Source organism: Anas acuta, chromosome 18 (assembly GCF_963932015.1).
Source record: "Anas acuta chromosome 18, bAnaAcu1.1, whole genome shotgun sequence".
Classification (NCBI taxonomy): domain Eukaryota; kingdom Metazoa; phylum Chordata; class Aves; order Anseriformes; family Anatidae; genus Anas; species Anas acuta.
Window position 1 is genome coordinate 10,345,764 of NC_088996.1, and position 16,025 is coordinate 10,361,788.

The 16,025-nt window shown below is 39.0% G+C and overlaps 1 protein-coding gene across 9 annotated transcripts in view; it reads left to right on the top strand.

Annotated features, from left to right (window-relative positions):
• Window positions 1-16,025, top strand: part of CEP112 (centrosomal protein 112) — a 161,832-nt gene that overhangs the window by 71,673 nt on the left and 74,134 nt on the right. For all 9 annotated transcript variants that reach the window (XR_011088771.1, XM_068655182.1, XM_068655183.1 and 6 more), the window contains exon 20: window positions 265-447. Coding sequence is in view for 8 of the 9 variants with exons in the window: in XM_068655182.1 (XP_068511283.1) it covers window positions 265-447 (183 nt within the window). In the remaining variant the exon portion in view is untranslated. The remainder of the gene's footprint in view (window positions 1-264; window positions 448-16,025) is intronic.

Genomic DNA, 16,025 nt, shown 5'->3' on the forward strand with positions numbered 1-16,025 from the left:
ATTTTTTTTTTTCTTTAAACGCTCCGACATTTGTACCAACAAATTGGTTAAGGATGCGCTGGATTTGCTCGGTTGTCGCCATTGTTGGAATCGTCTGGAGGAATTCTGTCACGCTAACGGTGGCTTTTTAAAAGGTGAGGTAATAGTGACGTAAAAATAAAATTGCCAACTTGATGAAATTAAGGGGAAAATTAAGCTGTAGACGAGTTGTCATGACGACAAGGATGTTCTATTGATGAACTGTACTCCTCACTGTCCAATCAGATAGTGGAGCTGAAGCTGGAGCATGAACAGGAGAAGACGCACCTATTCCAGCAGCACAACGCAGAGAAGGACTGCCTGGTCCGAGACCATGAACGGGAAATCGAGAAACTGGAAAAAGAGCTTCGCGCTGCCATGGCAGAGCATGAGAGTAAAACTCAAGAATGCAGGAAACGAGACGGACAGGTAATGATCAATAATGTTTCAAAGGCGTACGCTTATTAGAAAATGCTGATAATTAGTCTTTCCTGTTTGCCAGCATTGTTGGTGATGCACGCTGTGTGATCATTTGCGAAACTGGCACATAAACGTGATTTTGTTTTTTCTTTTCTTCTTTTTTTTTTCCCGCTTCCCCCCTCCCTTTCCACTACTGAATAGGGCTTTAACTGCAAAAACCACAGGTAGCCAGATTAAAAATCCCATGGTGCGCTATAACTCGGCCTATTTATAATCTTGTCTCATTTTCTTTCATGATGGATTTGTTTAAGAAAAAAGGTATCTGTTCTTCTCCCCCCCCTCAGCCCTCACAGTCACCCCTCCTTTTCTCCTTCCTGGGCAAATCCATATGAATTATGTCTGCTTCATTCGTATGCTTTTTTTTTGTTTCAAATCTCTGCAGGTAACTCACAAATGGCTTTATTTCATTTTGTCCATGTCTTTTTGTTTCAGTTTTGTATTCCAGATTTGCTTTGTATGTTTGCCTATGTGTGTCAGATATTTGATAAGACAATGTGGATTTTGGATTGCTTACCATCACGTTTATTTTCCTACACACACGCACCCCTCCCATCCTCCATCTCTGTGGTCACTGTTGGAAGCCATTTGGCAGAATAACCCCCAGCTGGGGTAGCATTTGACTCTTCAAACTTCTGGATGAAATGTGCACTGTCAGCATGGAAAATGATCTTTATTAGTTTTCAGTTCAAAAAAAAAAAAATCTTACTGCATTTTTTTCAATATATTTTGTAAGGATGGCATGGTGTATTTTCTTAAGAGCCTATATTAAAAAGGCCTACAATGGCAACATTTAAAAAAATTAAGGTGATTTCATAGTTTAAAGAGTATTCAGAAAATAATCTTTACTAATCAGCATTAGAATTGCTTATCATGCAAGGATTATTTTATACCAAAACTGGACATTTTTGGTAAGGCATCTTTAACGACATATGTTTTCCGCGCACCGCTGCCTTCCCTATGAGATGTACGACTCTGGCATTGAGGCGTTTTCACTTTACTTTCCTGTAGACTAGTAGGCTGTTATTTTACTGAAAACTATAATGTAGCTAAGTGAAACTGAATATTTATTTTTTAATTATTTTTGGGGGGTTAGCCTTGGACGACTCAGTTTATTGAAATCTGCCTTAAGTCTGTTGGAAAAGAAGCCGCTTGTTGGGGGAGGATGGGGGATGTATTACGGAGCCAAGACTTATTTCTCCATTTCCACCATTATGGTTTTCCAAGGAAAATGACAGATCATTTTGTGGGAACGCTTGGAAAGAGGATATTCAGGTAGCTTCTAAAAAAATTAAACCATGCCCTTTATTCTTCGCTTTATTGTGAGAATGACTTAAACAGTTAAGGGACTGCTTCTTATCTTTGGATTTTTTTTTCTTTGGCCTAAGATAGATTAATCTTAACTATATAGCGGGTACCTTTGCAAAGTTGTACCATTCTTTCACCTACATGCCTGATGTGTTTGCGTACAAACAAAGGCAGAGCCGTATTTCTCAGGTTAAAAAACTGAGTTCTGTCTACACGCCAGCGTTCATTACAGTTGTTGCTCTGTATAACCCTGAACACAAATGTAAAGAGACTATCTTAAGCACATTCAGAGAATCTGGGAGACGTCTTGTAAGTATATCCTATTTAATTCTGTTTTATTTTTTTCTGGTAAAGATGGGAACCCAAAGTTTGGTTGTGCCTTCTGTTTGCAATGGGATATATGATGCTACTACAGGTGCCGTGTAAAGAGCTGGAAATTATGGGAGCTGTTATGAAAATCTAAACAGTCTGAATAGCAAAAAACTTTGGCCTTTTTACAGGGCTTTTCTTTGTAGTTTGAATATCCCCGTACAGTCATTTGAGCGTTGCTGCCATGAGAATGACATGTAAATCAGGGAAGAAAAATGCAATTGCCTTTGACTAGAAGAGCTGTTGTTTATTTAAATTCAAGCAAGAATCTATCTGCTTTCAAGGACGCCTCGTTTTTCTGTTTTGAAAAATAAAGCGTTCTTAGCTGATTCATCTGGTCTTTGTGTTAGAATTCACTTTTGTCTTTGCAGTGAGCTTAATAGACAATACTGGTGACTGTTACGGAATTATGGCAGGTATTTTTAATTAAAAAAAAAAAAAAGCTTTGCATTTGTTTATCAAAATGTATATTTTCGGCATCTAATGGGACTAACAGCCAGCGTCCTTGATGAACCATTTGTCAGTCTCTTAATGAAGATATCTCAGAGATTTAATGAGAGTGTGTAGACAAGGCTTTATTTAAAGAAAAAATAAATGTTACTATTGAACCATGTTTGACAGCAGTAATTTTAGGAATTCTTTATATTACAGTGAAGGTGTTTTGAGAAAGGAGAGGAGGCCATTTTGCTTCGCTAAATGAAAAGTAAATTTGCTGTGTATTTCAAAAAATTTAAATAATAATTAGTGCTAATCACACATGAGTATCTTGGTTCGAAGGACCTATCTGTTCAATGTTAGGTGAATGATGTGAAAGCACCATTATTCAAGGTATTCACTGTTATTCTTTTAGAAATGCTTTTCCAAATGAGTATATGGAAATGTTTGAGAAACGCGTTTTGACTGAATATTGCAGAACAATTCCTTGTCCTGTTCCTGAAAAGATCAGTTTTTTATTTTGTATCCAAAGTCTTTGTTTTCATGTAGGTCTTCAGCTACTCTAAAAGATGGTATACAAAAACTTTAAATATTATTAAAATATGAATACATTTATTAATGCTTTGCTTGAAACCAAAGCATAAAGATTAAGATTTCAGTACCTTGCCAATATTAAAATGTAAAATAATGTTACTGCTTCTTTGAAATACAATTTATGTCCACAGAAGGAACTTGATCTAAGTAGATCGCCTATTGTATTCCTAATGAATTTCTGGATAACAGTTGCATTCCACTTTAGCTCTTGGTTTTATCTATTTCTAGGGGGCTTACTTTGATATTTTTTTTCACCTGGGGTTGTAATGCTTGGGGAGGAGTAAATTGACATGTAGGTCAATAAAGTCAAAGCGGTACAAAGGCTTTTATACCATGCTGTGTTCTTGTAGTCATTTAAGTCCTATATGTTTCCTATGAACTGCTGTAATATCGTCATTGCTTAAATGAGAACACGGGAATTTTGTTTTAAAAAAATCAGTTTTAAATCACTACTTGTATTTAATTTAGATTTTTGGATATCATCTGGATTTTCTTTAGGAATATTTTTAAGCTATAGTTTGATCATTTGTTCTCCACCTCTAACTAATGTTAGTGCATTCATCATTTTGCAAATTGGGAAACCCCTTGGATGATAGGTCTTCCTTTTGTTTTAATCAAAAAGAACCTTTCCAGTGAATCAGAGGCTTTCTGAAGCAGGACTTCTGATTACAGAGAATAGTAGATGATTTTTTTTTCCATGAAATAAGATAGCAAGGTTAGAAAATTTTAACAACCAATGCCAAACAGTCTGTGGTGGCTGTGCCAGTTGTGCCCTTAGACTTTCCCTTTATCCTGTGACTGTCATTCTCTCCCCAGCATCTGACACGTGCCCTGAACCAGCTCAAAGATTTTTCATGTTCCAGCTGCTGTACAGAGCTGGATCATTTTCATGCTTTTTCTCAAGCCGTTGACCTTTGGGCAAGAAGAAGAATAAAACTACCCCTGTAACTTCAAATACAGCGCTTTGCACTAAAGCAAGAGGGGGAAAAAAGTTCCTTAAGGAAACTGAATTATTTCTTCAGGTGCTGTTGCACTGTAATTGGCAAGTCCACTATTTTTCTCCATTCATAATTGGGTCAAGAGTAACTTGAACAATGAGGCATGCTTTGTCAGTTTTTGTCCCTGATGTCACAGTCTTTAATTTTAACATAACTGTTTATTATCTCAAAAACCTGGCTGCTATAAGAGAATATCGTTGGTGTTTGGGGTGTCTTCATAATCCATTACCAGTTGGGAGAAAAAACATCAAGTGCTTCTAAAGATGTGCAGATAACACACGCTGAAAATGGAAGTTCTTATATTAAAAAAAAAAAAAAAAAAAGTAATGGGCTGGAGGTGGTGAGAAGTGTTAATAAGTAATAAGGTATTTTATCATGGCCAAAATGTTTCCATTTTCTCTCTTGCATTTTGCACTTCATGTTATCCTCTTTGCTTTCACCATCACGTGATTTTTTACCTTCTTGCAAATCTGCAGCTCCTTCCCCAGGGCCTGCAGCATAGGCCATCCTTTCACTTTTCCTCTGGATGATCTTTGAGAGCTTGCTTTTTGCTCTTGCTCTTCCTACAACTGTTGCTTTGCGCCTTCTTTTGACTGAATTAATTCTGAGCTGTTTGAGCCCATAGAGACATAGATAGTAGTGTGTGTATATATATGCTGACTAGATGCATACACACATCTATGTTTGCCTGATGGAGAGCTTTATCAACTATTGATAAGAGAAAATACAGAAGAAAATAATAGAAATGCTATATAATTGTTTAATACCCCAACGCATGCACAATTTCTTTTTGTGCGTAAATCCTACTGTAGCAGGAACCTTTCATTGCTATACTCACTCTAAAGGAATCTGGGAACATTTGTTTCACAACTGGAGACTTTCTTAAACTTTGATCTGAAAGAACCTGCTGTTAACATGTGGATAAATCACTGATCAACTCTGTTGCACTTCAGGTAGTTGTTCTAATGTCCCCAAACACTGGTTTCCACAGAGATGCTCTTCCAGCATCAGTGGAAGCAGTTTACTTGATTGTGCCTGGAGGGAACAGATAAATACAGCCTGTGAAACATTCAGATGTTGTTGGTGCTACTGAAGTCACTTCTGTATACAATTTTAAGTAAATAAATTCTATGACTCATATTTTCTTTGACTTTTTTCTTTTCACAATAGAAGATATCTTTGGCATGAGAAGAAATGCTCTGTTTGCTTTGCAAGCTTTCTCTGCAAACAATCTAAATCATGGACTTGCAATCTAAATATTTGTTTGTTATATTTTACTTGGAGAGTAGCTTTTGGGCTGACAGTCAGACTTCTGTAGACAGACAGCAGTTCCCTTTTAGCCTTTCTTAAACAAAGGGTTTTAGCTTTATTGCAGTGTGTTTAATTTACCACCAATCAAAGCAGAATAATGACAGAAGTAAAAATATTTCAAGCAGCAAATATTTATTACAGCACTTGCGTGATTTCTCTAGGTTGTTATTCCTGGTGGGTTGGGTCAGGGTGGGGCTGGATCCACTGTTGAGGAATATCTACTAAAATCGGGGATCTGGTGAGGGGCTCTGTAGAGCCATTCAAACTGAGCTCTGAATTGATCAGCTGAGAGTTGGGTACCGATGGCCAAACCCGTCAGTATCCCAGGGAAATAATTTGGGGTACAGGATAGACAATCATTGAGATTTGAGGAAAAAATGAGCCTCTGCTCTAAAAAAACAGAAGCACACAGAGCTGAGGCTCATGAATCCCTCCATCAAGCCTCCCCATCAAGAGAAGGGTCTTAGCCTCCTGCACATCTTCCCTTTCTCTTAGCTGAATCCGCCATGCCACGGTTGTTGTTTTGCATCGAGCTCTCTGCTCCTGGTCCCCACTTTTAAGCTGCTGCTTCTGTTTGAGCTGCCTTTCAAAAGCCTACCGAACAGGCTCTAAACATCTGCCACTTCCTCGCTTAATGGAACCATCAAAGCCTTCTCGTGCTGCACTGGGTGATCATCTCTGATCTCTTCCACATTTTTGCTTGACTCTCGCTTTTTACGATACGACTGGAATTAGATAGCGAGGAATTCAGTGCAGGAGGTGTGACTTTACTCGCTCCTCTATCCTTTTATATTTCAGGCTGTTCAGCATTTGAAATTGCTATTAAAGCCGATTTTGGAAGCCATATGTAATGGTGCATAAATTGTCGTTTGCTGATTAAAAATGCTAAGTTAGCTTAGGATGGAGCTGACATTTTGTGTGGCTACAGCGTGTGTAAAAGAGAAAGCAGTTGCCATAGAAACTAGCTCATCACGTAGTATGAACTCTGATTCTGAGATGGAGCTCTCAGCAAAATGGACTTTGTTTATATGATATGAAATTGAATATATGTGGTAGTTGTTACACAGTAATCAACATTTATATATTGTTTTTTGTTTTAATTTTAAATATTGCCAGTTGAAAAGATGGAGTATACAATTTCACTGGAGAAGGAGCAGGGTTGATATCATGTACTTTTATTTTATGCCAGTACACCCTGTTTAGGAAAAAAGGATTATTTCCTACAGGAGAGCTAATATAGAATAATTTCTCTATTAAAAAAATAAATAAAAAAGATCAGTCTTGCTCATCAGCTGGTTAAAGGATCTTCATGTATGACAGCTTCTAACATGCATGCTAGGCGTGGCTTTGCATTCAAGGTTTGGGTGTGATGGTTGCAACGAATGATCAATAGACAATAAGCCTTACACAGTGTGAAGCAAATTTTGAAATTAAACTTATAGAAAGGAATATTGAAGTACTAACTAATCAAATCTTTTCCTTTATATCTGATTTGAATTTCCGTTGTTACAACTTGGATCTGTAGGATCTGTAGCTTCTCTTCCTTTCACTGCTATCTTCAAGAAGTTTGCCTCTTTTTTGCAATTTCCCTTTATTTTCTGTCTTCAGCTGTGTGTAGATTCCTGCTTTTAGTATTCTGCTGTCCAGGCTGAACAAACCCAGTGTGCTGAGCGCCCTGGAGAGGTCTATTCCTCCAGCTCTCAGTTTGAGGTCCCTGTGGATGGCAGCCCTGCTCTGCAACATGCTGACTGCTTCCCCCCAGTGTTGCTTGAGGTTCTTTGTAGCCTTCATCCAGGTCAGTAACAGGAATGCTGAGCTGTGTCAGCCCCAGCTTTGACCTTTGAGAATTGCTACATGCAGCTGGTTGCCTCCACTCCTGTCCTTTGAACCCAGTGGTCCAGTGAGCTCTCTTCTTGTGGTGTAGTCCACCCATCCACTCTCTCTTCAGTGTGACCATCAGGTGATGTAAAAGGCTGTGCCAAAAGCCTTACTGAAGTCAAGATAAAACATGTTGGCAGTTCTCCCCTTACCACAGAGTCAGTTGTTTGATTGTAGAAGGTTTTTAGTTTGGTCAAGCATGATTTGCTCTTGGTATATCTGTGTTGCCTGTTACCAGTGACCTTTTTATTCCTCATGTGCCTGGAAAGGAATTTCATGGGGGTTTTGTTCCATACTTTTTGCAGGGGTGGAGGATAGGATGTTCTCTGTGTGGCTACCAACTAAGGTGCTAGGTATTGCAAATTAAGTAGTTAAATTTTTTTGGAGAGTGTTTTTTCTCTTGAACGTTGTTCTGGAAAAAGCTTAGCCAAAATCGGTTTAGTCTCTCTTCCTGAGGTCAGCAGATGCTAATTCCATTCACTCACTGTCACCATAAATCAAATTTTGAACAGTAGTCTAGCTGTTAAATGATTTATCTGATAGGAGAGATTTTATGATCCATTCGGTTACTCAATTCAAAGGTATTATAAATACCAAATGAAAGACTGGAAGACCAGAAGAGAAATTATGACAATCTGTAGTATGGAATGTTAACACCACTTGTTTTGGCAGAATTACTGGTCTTAAAACAATAGGATCCATATGGATGCTAATTTTCCCAATTTTGAGCAATAAATACAGCCTCTTTATGGTTTAAGTAATGATATTACTCAATACCACTGCAGGGTCCAGTAGACTGTTTCATGATGAGGTAACAAATAGCAGTTTTGGAGATCTGATTATTTGTATTTTTCTTTTATGTGGTTTGTGATGGGGGAAGGAGAAATCACAAAGCCAGTGAAAAGCCTTGCCCTCTCCTGTAGCTGACATACTTTGGCTGCAGATATGTCAGTTGAGAAATATGAGACCATCCATAAAGCTCCACACACTCCCACATTAAAGTATTATAGAGAAACCTTCAAGTGGAAAACCAGTAACAAATTGCAGCTGAAGTGCTTATGGCAAACTGCGCTGTCCTGGGCGCCCTACCACCGATCCCCTCGTTCCTCTGCTTCAGTCAGGAAGAAAATGGGAGACGTCTCTTTCCTCTGGTTCGTAGACAGGAGCTTTGTGGTGGTGCGGGGGGAAAACCGTGTTGGGTTATCTGTGGAACTGAAGAGGACGTTACTGGCACAGACACCGGGCTGAGTGCTTCGCTGTTACTCAGCTCCGCAGCTGTTGCAAGCCCTGTGTTGTAGCAACTTCTGTCTCAATTTCTGCCTCAGATGTTAGGAATTTGCTAACCCTTCTGCTGGAGGGTCAGCCCCTCTGTAACCCACCTCATCCTGGGAGCCAGTTTGGGGATACCGCCGCCTTCCTCTCCTCTTCTGAGCATGCCTTCTGCTTAGGCCTGTTGTTTGAGCCTAGGGCAGGACCAGCTGTCTCTCACTCTGCATTTCCCAGCCTGGTTTGTTGTCTGCCATTTGGTGATGCTCTTTTCCCTCGCTGCCAGGTAAGGGCAGGGATTTTAGCCTCTGCATTTGGGCAAGTTCCAGGTAGAGAAAGCTCCACATCTCCCCAGCTGTTGGCATTGGATGTGTGCTAGGCATGTACATTTAAGTTTACAGAACCACATATGCTTTTTTTTTTTTGCCCTTTTTAATAAGAAACAAATTAGAAAGAAACTACTTTATTATAAAATAAAGTGAATGTTTTCAATATGAAGTCAGACAGCAGAGCTGTTCTTTTGTCCAGTCACCTTTGAAGACATGATTGTCATCTTACTTTAATAAATGCCGTTCCTTTATTTGGGAAGAGTGGCACAGACTCTGACAGTGATTTAAAGTCTTTAGTGTTGATTTCATGAGAAAAAATATTTTTCACAGTATGCCTTTAAAGTAGACTTTTTTCCCCCAATTACTCTACATGTTGGCAGCAAATTAGCTTTGAGGGAATATTGTGCACATGATAGTTCTCTGATGTACCGGGGAGTCATTTTTGGATCTCTTAGCTCAGTCAGACCAATGACTGACACTGTTCATGTCTTCAGCTTCTGGAGATTTGAAAGACTTTCTTTTGACAGGGAAGGTGATATGGAAGAAAAAAAGCCAAAGTACAAGAAATGATTGGCAAAGTGATGATATCATCAAATGTTCAAAGACTTTGCAAATTGAAGCTTATTAGACTGACATTTTGTCTTCTATTCAGCACTAATTGGAATCATGCCTGGCTGCATGATGTGGAAGGTGCTTAATACCTTAGTGTTTATCATGACAAAATGACAGAAATCGATGTCAACGATGCCGTAGATTTCTGTTTAATGGAGAAAACAATATATTTCAAACTGAAACTACATATCTCATTGTATTCACGTGTATGAAAGCCCTCCTGAAACACTGCAAATAAGGGAACTTTTATCTTTGGCCTCTAAAATATTGGCTTGGTTACAAATATCTCATATTGAGTTTTTAAAGTTGCTCTTCAGAGTTAATAGAAACAACACTGATGTAGGGCATTTAAAAAAAAAAAAAAGAAAGAAAGAAAAAGAAAAGAAAAAAGAAAACCCTGACACAGTGCTTTTACTTGAAACAGATCTGAAGATTCCAGGAAGAGTGAACTCCAGTCTTCCGTACGAGTGATACAGTTCTTCTAAAGTTGTCTCTGACAGCTTGAATTCTTTTGTAGTCTCTGCTTTCTGGTGTATTGGCATCTGTAAAATGAATTTAGAGAAGAGAAATAGAGTGGAAAGTGGTTTTTGGAAAATCAGCCGCTGCAAATGCACAGTACGCTGGAATATTTCAGAATAGATGCATGTTTTCCTGCTGTATTGTTTGGGATTTCCAAGTTCTAGGTGCCTGCCTCTTTGAGAGGGGTGCGTGCCTACTGCCTGGGGTAGCATACGTGGCCAGCATGGTATTCTACATCTTCATCTTGTTCCATTTGAATTTGGGCCTTCGGTTAAATCTCTAGTATAATTTAAAGTTAGTATTTATTCAATAGTTAATAGAAATGACTAACTTTTAGTTGGAGTAATTACCTGAATGTCCATAATGAAATATGGATTGATCATTGCAAAGTAATATGTAAAGAAATAACAACTTAATCCAGTCTGTATGCTAGTAGGATTTACTGGTCATTATTACTGTAAACTCAGCAATCCTGAAACTAGTTTGGTGTTGACAAACGGTAGTTTAGGGGCTGGTGGTAATTATTTGCATTGCAGGAATCCTCTCAGGGATCTAAGTGTACGTTGGGTTAGTGAAAATACATAACAGCATCTCCTGAACCAGTGAGCTTGCAACATAAATGTGCTTGTAGGATATTAGAGGTGGGTGCAGCAAGCAGATGGCTGAGGATGCATGAGAAACAATGAAGTTTCGGTTGTTTGACATGTTTTGAACAAGAAAGCAGATGACATAGCACATGAACTGCTTTCCTCAAGTGTCTCTACCAATGACAGAGTGAAAATGCCTTTCCGTGATTTGTCTGTAGCATTAAAAGGCATCTAAAACCAACTGGATATTTGCCATGTCTGCAGTTGCTGCTGCTATCACAGGTTTCTTATGGGACTGAACAGAAATGTGTCTGACTTCAGGTGGGAGGGATGCAAACACATGGAGAACATCTTTTCTGTGAAAAGTTTGGGAACCATTATAATAAGGTAGTTTATATAAATGCTGGTTGTTCAGTCTATACAAGCTACGTTTATTAAGTCAACTGTAATCCTTCTAAACCTAAATATTATTATTGAATTCCTTGTAGGAAAAGCAAACTTAAAGAATAATTTGTTATTGCAACTCTTGATCTGCTGGACACTAGTGTTGGGGATGGAGGGGTGAGAATGGAACAGGCCAAACTGTCCATGTGCTGTTGGTAATCTTAGAGAGAAAATGCTACTTTTCCTGCTAAAGCCAGTCAGGTGGTGGGAGTGTGTCTTTGTGTGTACGTATGTGTGTATATGTATTATTGCCCTCTAATGGATAGAATCTGAATCTCTTGGCTGTGCTTGCTTATGTGGGTTTCTATAGCAAAACTTTATTTTGTTTGATATTTCCCATCATAGAAGAATCTTGTAATGTTTATTCATAAGAAATTCTGGTGCATCTTCTGTAGGTAGCGTTCCTTTAGTTTGTGAAATTAATTTGAAATTCATCAGGAAGTCTCACAGCTTAGAGAAGTGCCTTTGTTCAGCCAAAATTATAACAGCTTTAAATTTGCCACCTTTTCCTTTTTTTTCCCATAGTGCTATAATAATTAAATATGAAAAAAAGTACAAGGTCTGTGTTCAACTTCTGCATCAACAGCCACGGGAGTGGAGTAGATGGGCAGGACACACTTCCCCTCCATTGTTACCTCCAGAGCATGCCTGTCTCACAGCATTCGCTCCCGAGGTGTGGGTGGAAGAGGCTGAGCATCTGAGGTGACACCCTGCCTGTGGTGTGTGTTTTCTGTGGCCACGTCCACCTGATCATGCTGGTTGCTTTCTCATGTACTGCGTTTTCCAGGAAAAGTGGCAGAAGTGCATAACATAACCTCGCAGATTGAGGGTTCAAATCTTGATGGGATTCATGATAAAGACAAGTATCGAGGCACAGCAGGGTTTGTGTCCTTTTGTAAGGTAAAACTACCTTTGAAGTTGTGAGAAGGAAGGCTGCAAGTTAGATGGAAACTGGGTTTCCAGTTGTCTGTACTGAAAATTGTCTACTTCTCCATGTTCTTTATAGTGGGGTCCTAACGTGGTTGTGTTTGTTCCTAGCAGGACTCTGTTTTCATTCAATAAATATCTTTGGGAGAATTAAATTTCAGAGTAGCAGTGAGGATCCAACAGTTACCTTCCTCCCCTCTGGGAGGTTCATGGCGGTAGTGGTAAGCAGCGTGGTTATCCCAAGGAGGTTCCTGATAGGTATGGGTTGTTACAGTCAGAGCTGTCATACTCACGAAATGCTTTAACTGTTCTGATACAAACAGCAACTGATTTCACAAAGCCCTAAGGTTCCTCCCATTTCTCTGTACGTTAGGTTTTAGTTGAGTCCATCACACTTCTATTACTTTATGATCTAATTAATAAACTGAATCTGGGTTGGAACAACAGAAAGAATAGTACATTAATCAAATTCCTTTGTAATGACTCTTTTCATGTGAATGACTTCTGCAAGGCGTGATCCAACGCAAGGCATGCTGTACTGGCTTTTCCTGTACTTCCCGAGGGCCTGGGTGCTTCCCTGTGCTTGTACCTGCTCAGCTTCACACGCTGTTGTAAAAGAGCATAGTAGTGATCTGAGAGCCTGCTCTTGGGAGCAAAATAAATTATTCCTGGGGTTTGGGCTACTACAGTTTACATTTGTTGTGAAAATAAGGAGAGGGAGGAAAAAAATGCACATGCCAACAGAGAGACGAAGGAGCATCTTCTCAGCCCAAGATGGGGACTTTATCTGTATTTATAAATATTGGTGTTTTTCTTCTGAACGTGATGTTTCCTAGCAATATGTGCTGTTTTTTCTCAGAAAAGTTATTTTCCGCTTACAATACGTTGGCAGCCATTGTTTGTATTGTTTAGGATCAATGGAGAAATTTTTCTAAATGTTATTTTGATTTGATTTGATGACATTGTTCGCTGGTGAATTATGAAAGCTCTGATTGTTTGGTGCACAAGGAGGGTATAATACATTGCTTGGTCACATGCTCGCTTAATGCATGCACATTGTGATGGCAGTAGTAATAGCACCATTAAAGAACAAAAGGTAGCAACACATAGTAGCTCTGTATCTGGCCAATCCCCTCAAATTACCATAAATATTTGAGCAATCTGAATAGTTTTAGACTCTGTAGTAAAGCTTTCCTGTTCTTATCTGGCACCGAAGGAATGTGGAATAAAGTATTCATTTAACCAAGTATAAAAATATGTATGCTATGCAGTTATAATCATGTGTCATTAATCAGAAAATACTGCAGAAACTCTGACAAATTAAAAACACAAGGATGTGTCTGCAAGGGCTTTTTCAGTCATTAAAAAGCTGCTTCACCTCTCAGGCAAACTATTTAATGGCAACTTCTTGCTCAGTGTACTGACATCTTCAAAGGCTCTGACATCTGTCGGCCTTTGAACTACCATTAAAAAATATTATCCCATTTCCATTCTTTTATGCCCATTTTTTTAATTATAGCCCTTCTTTCAAGTTAGGAACATGGTTGGTTTAAATGATGCTGTCCTTTCGTTTTCAGCCACCCAGCTGCGGTTTGAATAAATTGATGTAGAATCAAAGGCGGGACTTTAAAGGGAAAAGGTTTGATGGACTTGGACTCCGAACCAGATGAGGTTTTATGATGAAAAGGGTTTAATCCCAGCACAGGCATCGCTTCTATCAGTTGAGCAGTACAAAGCAATTCATATATATAGGTTCACGAGAAATGATCTATTTTTTTTTTAAACAGCACAGATCTCTTCAGGACTTGCAAATGTGGCATTAGCTAATATTCAGAGAGCTGATTTCCTTTCATCCACCAGAAGCTTATGATTATAGTACAGTTCTCGAATTGGAAATGAGAGCTGCAACACAGATTTAAAGCTATGCTGTCTGATTTGTATTCAATATACATGTCACTGCGGGACAAGCCGGTCTAGGCCGAGCTGGTTCAATAAAGGGAAAAACAGTTTCAGCATCTGAAATTCTCAGGGAGGGGGGAAGGTACCAATTAATTCTTACCTGCCCTACCTGAGTATTGTGTCGGGTACTTAGATTACTACTGTTTCTAAAACTGTGCAAACAAACCCTTGTGATAAAATGTCTTTGGCATCTTTTGCATCAGAGGTTTGAGAGAAAAGATGCAGCATTAATCAGTAATGGCTTCTAATGCAGCCATTTATATGGAAGGCAACGTTTGTTTTTCTGTACGTGAGTTTCAAGGAGGCTTAGCAGCGACAGCTTTGTTATTGCTTTATAGCAGTAGCCTTCATTAGTGCAGTAATTGGGCTTGCATATGGAGAAATCTGAAATCTCTCAGAAATCCATCAGATGCTATTTGTCAAAAATACCATCTTGTGGTACCCAGGAAATAATCTCTTTAATGGTTCCCTGCTCTTTGTGCTTCATGTTAGTTGAAATGTGGTACATAGACATATTTTCTTACTTTTCAACAATCGGATTGCGTCCTTCAAAATAGTGATGCTTTCCAGAAAAGTAAAAGCAATAGATTTCAAAAGTCTGCAAATGACGTCCTCTTAAGGGACTGTGCTTCATTGTTGTACAGGAGGAGGACTGCTGCTTTTGGTCAACTGTCAGCAGCTCCCCACAGCCATTGTTCCCTGCCAGAATATTCAGTTTAGGAGTAATACATTGTTCTTTATCTCTTAATGCAATTTGGAGCTTTTTTTTTTTAATTATTATTTCAAGGGAAGGCAGGGGGATAGTGGAGGGAAGGGGAGTGTACTAAATATAAACATGGTCCTGTATAAATGGCCTCATTTAATGGGTTATTTTACTGGTATTTCACAGAATTTACTTTAGTATGTATTTATATTTAAACTATATGATGACATTTAGTAAAATACAGTAGACTCAAAAGGTCTGAAGAAACTCCTGCCCCAGGATGCAATGGCCTATTTGTCATTCTGAAATGACAGTGGCATCAACTGAATTCAAGGACAAGCAGAGAAGGATGAAAAGGATAGACATCAATGTAAAGGTGCCAAAGGAAGATACGGAGCCAGAAGTACTCTTGATTTCAAGAAAAAAATGTTATGCACCCAGTCCTTATTTATTTTGTACAGATCATCCGGGGATTGATCTTGTCTTTCTGAAGTGGTAGCGGTAGCATGATGCTTCCAAAAGGTCTCCAAACGCAGAGGAGCCACTGCAGAGATGACGGGGATAGTGCAGGCAGCTCTTGAGGATGAAGGTGCAGAAAAGAAGACTAGAAATGGCGCGGGCTTATGTGTGTGTGCACAAAGTACACCAAAGGTGCCATCAGCTGATGCCTTTGACTCCAACCTGACAGCTAGGTTGGAGTGCACGCTTCCTTCCCTAGGACTTCTATCCTCATGTGGATGTGACAAATTTAGCTGTTAGATATAAGGATTGACACTAAAGATAGTCAGCTAGCTTATGCTCTTCCAATGTGGAGTTCATTTCAAAAAGGAGATAGTAAAAATCTGCATTTGATTGTTTAATTTTGCATGTTATTTGTGTAAGTAGCTAAGATACAAATAAGAATTTACCACAACTAGTTGATGAGAAGAAAAACTCCAACTATTACTGTCTTGCAGAACTGCTTTTTGAAAGCTGGAAGGTGACTCTTTCTTTGAAGTCTAAACCTGTAAATTACACCTTTTTTTTTTTTTTTTTTAATTTCCGAAGCTCCTGGTCTTCAGGATTTCTGCCCACACAGATTGCCATTCGTGAGACCCAGAATGAGGACTTCATGCTTGGTTAAAGACTGTCACCTTCAATATAGCAGCATGACATCAGCCATGAGAGAGCTTCCTCGTGTGTTAGGTTCTTTAGCAGAGTAGAATAAGTACACAACGGGCTAGTGCATTTACCTCATCTTTAGTCATCAGACCAGAAAATAGCACTGTTAGGTTCCTTAGCTGACTTCGCA